This window comes from Crinia signifera, chromosome 12 (genome assembly GCF_055691185.1).
Source record: "Crinia signifera chromosome 12, ASM5569118v1, whole genome shotgun sequence".
NCBI classification, from domain to species: Eukaryota; Metazoa; Chordata; class Amphibia; order Anura; family Myobatrachidae; genus Crinia; species Crinia signifera.
The window spans coordinates 55,142,199-55,151,084 of NC_139228.1; the positions used below are offsets into that span (position 1 = coordinate 55,142,199).

The following is an 8,886-nucleotide window of genomic DNA, read 5'->3' on the forward strand; positions in this document are numbered from 1 at the left end:
CTCACTGTATCATTGTGACTTCACAGGACATCCATTTGGCCAAGCGGTTCTACGACATGGCATCGGAGGCCAGCCCGGACGCCCAGGTGCCTGTGTTCTTGGCACTGTGTAAGCTGGGCATCCTGTATTCACTGCAGTACGTGCGAGAGATGAATGTAAGTTACAAGTCTCTTCTATTGCTTGTTGGGGTCTCGTGCGCATTATATTTAGTTTGACTTTGAGACTATTGTAAATGTAGTGTATGAAGTTTTGTTTCATGTCTGTGTACAAGGCTTATAGCGGATACACACGGTGCGATTTATGCTTGCGATTCGTTCCCGATTCAACTGGGATCGAATCGAATGTTACGCAAAATGCATTAGATTTGACCATATACTGTAGTACAGATCTGTACTATATAGTCTTCACTGCCAAGACTATTTTTCTATTCGATTTACACTACACGGAGCAAACATTGGGATCTAATCTGCATCAAATTTAGAAAAACCATTCGATTTTTCTATTCGATTTTTCTTCCATAAGCCATATCGAATAGAAAAATAGTGCATATCTCACCGTGTGTTACAGTTTTACTATTTGGCTATGATAAAACTGATGCAGGGCATGCTGTGATGTTCAGTTCAACAACAGCTGGAGTGTCAATGTTAGTCATCACTGAGCTAGGTGGTCTGGGGAATGTGACCAATAGTAATAACTGCACCTGTGCACCAGCTAGGTGGTCTGGGGAATGGGACAGTAATGACTGCACCTGTGCACCAGCTAGGTGGTCTGGGGAATGGGACAGTAATGACTGCACCTGTGCACCAGCTAGGTGGTCTGGGGAATGGGACAGTAATGACTGCACCTGTGCACCAGCTAGGGGGGTCTGGTGAATGGGACAGTAATGACTGCACCTGTGCACCAGCTAGGGGGTCTGGGGAATGTGACAGTAATGACTGCACCTGTGCACCAGCTAGGGGGTCTGGGGAATGTGACAGTAATGACTGCACCTGTGCACCAGCTAGGGGGGGGCGCTGGGAAATGTGACAGTAATGACTGCACCTGTGCACCAGCTAGGGGGTCTGGGGAATGTGACTGCAATGACTGCACCTGTGCACCAGCTAGGGGGTCTAGGGAATGTGACAGTAATGACTGCACTTGTGCACCAGCTAGGGGGTCTGGGAAATGTGACAGTAATGCCTGCACCTGTGCACCAGCTAGGGGGGTCTGGGGAATGTGACCGTAATGACTGCACCTGTGCACCAGCTAGGGGGTCTGGGGAATGTGACAGTAATGACTGCACCTGTGCACCAGCTAGGGGGGTCTGGGAAATGGGACAGTAATGACTGCACCTGTGCACCAGCTAGGGGGGTCTGGGAAATGGGACAGTAATGACTGCACCTGTGCACCAGCTAGGGGGGTCTGGGGAATGTGACCGTAATGACTGCACCTGTGCACCAGCTAGGGGGTCTGGGGAATGGGACAGTAATGACTGCACCTGTGCACCAGCTAGGGGGGTCTGGGGAATGGGACAGTAATGACTGCACCTGTGCACCAGCTAGGGGGGTCTGGGGAATGGGACAGTAATGACTGCACCTGTGCACCAGCTAGGGGGGTCTGGGGAATGGGACAGTAATGACTGCACCTGTGCACCAGCTAGGGGGGTCTGGGGAATGGGACAGTAATGACTGCACCTGTGCACCAGCTAGGGGGTCTGGGAAATGGGACAGTAATGACTGCACCTGTGCACCAGCTAGGGGGGGGGGGGTCTGGGAAATGGGACAGTAATGGCTGCACCTGTGCACCAGCTAGGGGGTCTGAGGAATGTGACAGTAATGACTGCACCTGTGCACCAGCTGGGGGGGGGGGGTCTGGGAAATGTGACAGTAATGACTGCACCTGTGCACCAGCTGGGGGTCTGGGGAATGTGACTGCACCTGTGCACCAGCTAGGGGGTCTGGAAAATGTGACCGTAATGACTGCACCTGTGCACCAGCTAGGGGGTCTGGGGAATGGGACAGTAATGACTGCACCTGTGCACCAGCTAGGGGGGTCTGGGGAATGGGACAGTAATGACTGCACCTGTGCACCAGCTATGGGGGTCTGGGGAATGGGACAGTAATGACTGCACCTGTGCACCAGCTGGGGGGGGGGTCTGGGAAATGGGACAGTAATGACTGCACCTGTGCACCAGCTAGGGGGGGGTCTGGGAAATGGGACAGTAATGACTGCACCTGTGCACCAGCTAGGGGGGGGGGGTCTGGGAAATGGGACAGTAATGACTGCACCTGTGCACCAGCTATGGGGGTCTGGGGAATGGGACAGTAATGACTGCACCTGTGCACCAGCTAGGGGGTCTGGGGAATGTGACAGTAATGACTGCCCTTGTGCACCAGCTAGGGGGTCTGGGAAATGGGACAGTAATGCCTGCACCTGTGCACCAGCTAGGGGGGTCTGGGGAATGGGACAGTAATGACTGCACCTGTGCACCAGCTAGGGGGGTCTGGGGAATGGGACAGTAATGACTGCACCTGTGCACCAGCTAGGGAGGTCTGGGGAATGGGACAGTAATGACTGCACCTGTGCACCAGCTAGGGGGGTCTAGGAAATGGGACAGTAATGACTGCACCTGTGCACCAGCTAGGGGGGTCTGGGAAATGGGACAGTAATGACTGCACCTGTGCACCAGCTAGGGGGTCTGGGGAATGTGACCGTAATGACTGCACCTGTGCACCAGCTAGGGGGTCTGGGGAATGTGACAGTAATGACTGCACCTGTGCACCAGCTAGGGGGGGTCTGGGAAATGGGACAGTAATGACTGCACCTGTGCACCAGCTAGGGGGGGGTCTGGGAAATGGGACAGTAATGACTGCACCTGTGCACCAGCTAGGGGGGGGTCTGGGAAATGGGACAGTAATGACTGCACCTGTGCACCAGCTATGGGGGTCTGGGGAATGGGACAGTAATGACTGCACCTGTGCACCAGCTAGGGGGTCTGGGGAATGTGACAGTAATGACTGCCCTTGTGCACCAGCTAGGGGGTCTGGGAAATGGGACAGTAATGCCTGCACCTGTGCACCAGCTAGGGGGGGGTCTGGGAAATGGGACAGTAATGACTGCACCTGTGCACCAGCTAGGGGGGGGGTCTGGGAAATGGGACAGTAATGACTGCACCTGTGCACCAGCTATGGGGGTCTGGGGAATGGGACAGTAATGACTGCACCTGTGCACCAGCTAGGGGGTCTGGGGAATGTGACAGTAATGACTGCCCTTGTGCACCAGCTAGGGGGTCTGGGAAATGGGACAGTAATGCCTGCACCTGTGCACCAGCTAGGGGGGTCTGGGGAATGGGACAGTAATGACTGCACCTGTGCACCAGCTAGGGGGGTCTGGGGAATGGGACAGTAATGACTGCACCTGTGCACCAGCTAGGGAGGTCTGGGGAATGGGACAGTAATGACTGCACCTGTGCACCAGCTAGGGGGGTCTAGGAAATGGGACAGTAATGACTGCACCTGTGCACCAGTTAGGGGGGTCTGGGAAATGGGACAGTAATGACTGCACCTGTGCACCAGCTAGGGGGTCTGGGGAATGTGACCGTAATGACTGCACCTGTGCACCAGCTAGGGGGTCTGGGGAATGTGACAGTAATGACTGCACCTGTGCACCAGCTAGGGGGGTCTGGGAAATGGGACAGTAATGACTGCACCTGTGCACCAGCTAGGGGGGTCTGGGAAATGGGACAGTAATGACTGCACCTGTGCACCAGCTAGGGGGTCTGGGGAATGTGACTGCAATGACTGCACCTGTGCACCAGCTAGGGGGTCTGGGGAATGTGACAGTAATGACTGCACTTGTGCACCAGCTAGGGGGTCTGGGAAATGGGACAGTAATGCCTGCACCTGTGCACCAGCTAGGGTGGTCTGGGGAATGGGACAGTAATGACTGCACCTGTGCACCAGCTAGGGGGTCTGGGGAATGGGACAGTAATGACTGCACCTGTGCACCAGCTAGGGGGGTCTGGGGAATGGGACAGTTATGACTGCACCTGTGCACCAGCTAGGGGGGTCTGGGAAATGGGACAGTAATGACTGCACCTGTGCACCAGCTAGGGGGTCTGGGAAATGGGACAGTAATGACTGCACCTGTGCACCAGCTAGGGGGTCTGGGGAATGTGACAGTAATGACTGCACCTGTGCACCAGCTGGGGGGGGGGCTGGGAAATGTGACAGTAATGACTGCACCTGTGCACCAGCTAGGGGGTCTGGGAATGTGACTGCACCTGTGCACCAGCTAGGGGGTCTGGGGAATGTGACAGTAATGACTGCACTTGTGCACCAGCTAGGGGGTCTGGGAAATGGGACAGTAATGCCTGCACCTGTGCACCAGCTAGGGGGTCTGGGAAATGGGACAGTAATGACTGCACTTGTGCACCATCTAGGGGGTCTGGGGAATGTGACAGTAATGCCTGCACCTGTGCACCAGCTAGGGGGGTCTCGGAAATGTGACCGTAATGACTGCGCTTGTGCACCAGCTAGGGGGTCTGGGGAATGTGACAGTAATGCCTGCACCTGTGCACCAGCTAGGGGGGTCTCGGAAATGTGACCGTAATGACTGCGCTTGTGCACCAGCTAGGGGGTCTGGGAAATGGGACAGTAATGCCTGCACCTGTGCACCAGCTAGGGGGGTCTCGGAAATGTGACAGTAATGACTGCGCTTGTGCACCAGCTAGGGGGTCTGGGAAATGGGACAGTAATGACTGCACTTGTGCACCAGCTAGGGGGTCCTGGAAATGGGACAGTTCGTAATGGCTGTGAAAACGTTACCCGCTGGTAGATCTCGGGGACCGATTTGGCCAGCCCTGGTCTAGTCCATATTGTGCTCTCCCATGATTCCTTGCTGTTTCCCCTGTTAGGTGAAGGAGGTGCTGCTGCATGTGGACATGGACCAGCTGCTGGGGCCGGAGTGGGACCTGTACCTCATGACTATCATCGCCTTGCTGCTTGGAACAGTCATCGCTTATCGGCAGCGGCAGCCCCAGGTAGTGCCAAGACCCCCAACGCCCGTACCAAGACCACCGCAAGACCCAGCCCCCGCACAGCAGGACCAGCCCCAGCCGCCTCAGGAAGACCATCAGCCACAGTGAGGACATTTCATCACGTCACCACGGACTGTCACGACGGCGGCGCTCGTTTCCACGTAGGGTCTGGACATACGCAACCACTCGGCAACACCGGCCGAGTTCTGAGACGAAACCAGATTTCCCGAGGGTTTTGCCGCCTCTCGTTTTTAGTTGTTGTTGTTCTACGCTGTATAAAGAAATCTATTGGCGGCAGCAGCAGTGCCCAGCGTGCAGGATTTCCACTATTTATTACAGACTTCCAGATTATCTCCCGGTTACCTGGCAAAAACAGTACTGAAGAAATAGTCAGAGAGCGCCGATATTACTTTTATCTGTAACCTCCGGCTTCTATAAAAGCACCAACAGTTTGTCTTCGTCCTACTGACCACTCAGCCGTCCTGCCGCCGACCTGCCTCTGGTTACTGCACCTGGCTGGTGACGTGTTAGACCTGACCTAAAGGTATTTCACTGCTTCTACAATTTGTTCGGAATCCGCCGTTATCTCAGCAACTCCTCGTTTGCCAACAGCGGAGCTGATTCCTCTTCAGGCACCAGTTTTGGGCAGCAATGGGGGTTACTGGAAGCGGGAAATGCTGCTTGGATCCATCTGATCAACCAAAAACATTTCACAACTCCCCCCAGGTGATCGTTCTATTGCTTCCTAACACACAAACGTTTCGATGCACTAAGGACTCTGTACGAATAGTCCCAGTAACTGCTGGGTGGTGGACTATATCAGATGTTCTCTGTGTGCCCATCGCTACATACAATACACAGGGCAGCGGGCCCACAGCCTCGTGTGGGGAGGGGCTGCTGTGTTTCCCAATGATGATAAGTGCAGGGTTTAGCCAGGGGTGTAAATTATGACCAGGCTTGTGAGTTTTATTTAAGTAATAAAATCCATAAAGGAATCTGGATCCTGTCATATCTCCCAGCTGGTGGGCAGAGGGCACCGTACTATCTGCTGTACCACGGGGCAGGTATTGATTACAGCCGCGCCCTCTGTAGCAACGTGCAAAACAAAACTATCCACAGTCACAGCACAGACCTTATGCAGGATTCGGAGAACGGGTCTGTAACTTCCCCGTGGGGGGGACATCAGTGTGGGACCCTCAGCATGTCATAGAAACACTGTGTAACATACATTTACCGAACCGTAGCTTATGAATGAGGTTGTTCTCAGGCACACGTGTTCCTTTATATGTGAGATATACATTTAATATACAACACTCTGGACTCCATCCTGTAGATATTTGAACATCATTTATATAATAATCGCATAGACGTTTTCTGTTTTCATTTTTCCAATAAGAAGAGCTGCAGCCACAAAGCGTACAGTCCCTTAGTTGCAATATGTTGCTGCTGCTTCTACAGTCATTTACCTGCGGTACCTTGCTGCTGCTTGTACACTCATTTACCTGCGGTACGTCGCTGCTTGTACAGTCCTTTACCTGCGGTACGTCGCTGCTGCTTGTACAGTCCTTTACCTGCGGTACGTCGCTGCTTGTACAGTCCTTTACCTGCGGTACGTCGCTGCTTGTACAGTCCTTTACCTGCGGTACGTCGCTGCTTGTACAGTCCTTTACCTGCGGTACGTCGCTGGTGCTTGTACAGTCCTTTACCTGCGGTACGTCGCTCCTGCTTGTACAGTCATTTACCTGCGGTACGTCGCTGCTGCTTGTACAGTCCTTTACCTGCGGTATGTCGCTGCTACTTGGAGAGTCCTCTACCTGCGGTACTTTGCTGCTGCGTGTACAGTTATTTACCTCTGTTACGTTGCTGCTGCTTGGAGTCATTTACCTCTGGTAGGTTGGTACTGCTTGTACAGTCATTTATTTATTTGCGGTACATCGCTGTTACGTGTACAGTCATTTTCCTGCATTTCGTTGCTGCTACTTGCACAGTCATTTACCTCTGGTATGTTGTTGCTGCTTGTACAGTCATTTACCTGCAGTAAAATGCTGCTAATTGTACAGTTATTTACCTGCAGTAAGTTGCTGCTAATTGTACTGTAATTTACCTGCGGTACGTCGCTGCTACCTGTACAGCGGAACCAGCTTGCACACAGTCTACACATATCCGCCATGCATGGATTTGCTGACCATAAACCGTGCATTCCTCGCAAGGCACAATACCGTCCCTGTTGCACAGCGATGCTGATATGCAGGTTCCTGATTCGGTGTGGCAAGCATGGCCAAGTCGGCATTCGTTTTTCACAGGGTTTTTTTTTTCTTTCTTTGGACTTTTTCATACTTCACGATCCACGTAGACTCCTATTGGGAATGGTAAAGTGCGCAGAGCTCTGCAGTAGCGTATTGAGGCATCACGCCGGAAGCATTGTGAGCGAATCGTACATGCGGAGATATGTGTTACACTTATTGGGGATACCTGTTGACAAATGTGGACTATGACACCAAAAACCCATGAAAAACTCATGTTAACCATGTGTTTGGTTTTTCTATGTCGCCCTACTGCTTCTGCCGACCTTTTGGCAATAAAAAACATGTGGTGCAGATGCACACTCCATATTATTAATCAATCAATCAATCAATAACAGAGGTTCTTGGTATATCAATTGGCCAAGAAATATTTGCCCACCAACCAGCTTCACGGTAACCTCATTTCTGGTAGGTCCCTAATACTAAGTTTGGATCTGGGGCGCGGAACCCCAAAAAGACCAGCATAAGCAAGTCCCCCCAGGGCAGCACACAAGTGAAAAAACTAAACTAGAAGTGTGTTAATAAGAAAGTAGCAGAAGCTAGAGGTTAAAATGTGTAGTGCTAGAGAAAGTATAATATTAGTGAAAATTAAATAGAGCTAAATAAATGTTAGGGTGTGCCACCCCGAAAGCAACTCGGTTACACCAACCTGAGGGGAGCCGCGCCCCAAATCCATCCCCAAGACTAGCAATTAGTGTAAATTTTTAGGTCTTACCTTCATTGTGCCTTATGCTGGCCTTTTTGGGGTTCCGCGCCCCAGATCCAAACTTAGTATTAGGGACCCACCAGAAATGAGGTTACCGTGAAGCTGGTTGGTGGGCAAATATTTTTTGGCCAATTGATATACCAAGAACCTCTGTTATTGATTGATTAATAATATGGAGTGTGCATCTGCACCACATGTTTTTCTTTGCAGAACTACAAGTCCCAGCATGATAGCACCTCATGTATATTGGGTGTGCATTCTAAGACCCCCCCCGTAAGCTAAAATTTTGTACACCTGTACACCTGAAGGTTGGGACTCCTTCAACTTAGAGTAGCACCCCGCCCACCTGATCTGAATATTATTTCATCAGCTTGGTCCCTGGTAGCCACAGACTGCAAACTGTAGGCACAATGAAGGTAAGACCTAAAAATTTACACTAATTGCTAGTCTTGGGGATGGATTTGGGGCGCGGCTCCCCTCGGGTTGGTGTAACCGAGTTGCTTTCGGGGTGGCACACCCTAACATTTATTTAGCACTATTTAATTTTCACTAATATTATACTTTCTCTAGCACTACACATTTTAACCTCTAGCTTCTGCATTCATCCAGTATGCAGCAATGGGATACGGTCATTGGGTCGACAGGTCATTAGGTCGACACAAGCATTGGGTCGACAGGTCATTAGGTCGACACAAGCATTAGGTTGACAGCTAAAAGGTCGACATGGGGTTTTTCACTGTTTTTGAGCCAACATGTGCCGACAGGCGGTATTATATACCCTACCATCCACTAGGGTGTGGTGGGAGAATAAAATAGTGTGCTGAGCAAAGTGTTGCTTTGGAAACTGTGTCCATCTCGAC

The 8,886-nt window shown here is 51.7% G+C and overlaps 1 protein-coding gene across 2 annotated transcripts in view; it reads left to right on the top strand.

The window, feature by feature from the left end:
- Nucleotides 1-6,012, top strand: part of SEL1L (SEL1L adaptor subunit of SYVN1 ubiquitin ligase) — a 35,122-nt gene extending 29,110 nt beyond the window's left edge. For both annotated transcript variants that reach the window (XM_083167318.1, XM_083167317.1), the window contains exons 20-21: nucleotides 27-155; nucleotides 4,895-6,012. In XM_083167318.1, the coding sequence (XP_083023444.1) occupies nucleotides 27-155; nucleotides 4,895-5,125 (360 nt within the window). In that variant the 3' untranslated portion in view covers nucleotides 5,126-6,012. The remainder of the gene's footprint in view (nucleotides 1-26; nucleotides 156-4,894) is intronic.
- The last annotated feature ends 2,874 nt before the right edge of the window (nucleotides 6,013-8,886 follow it).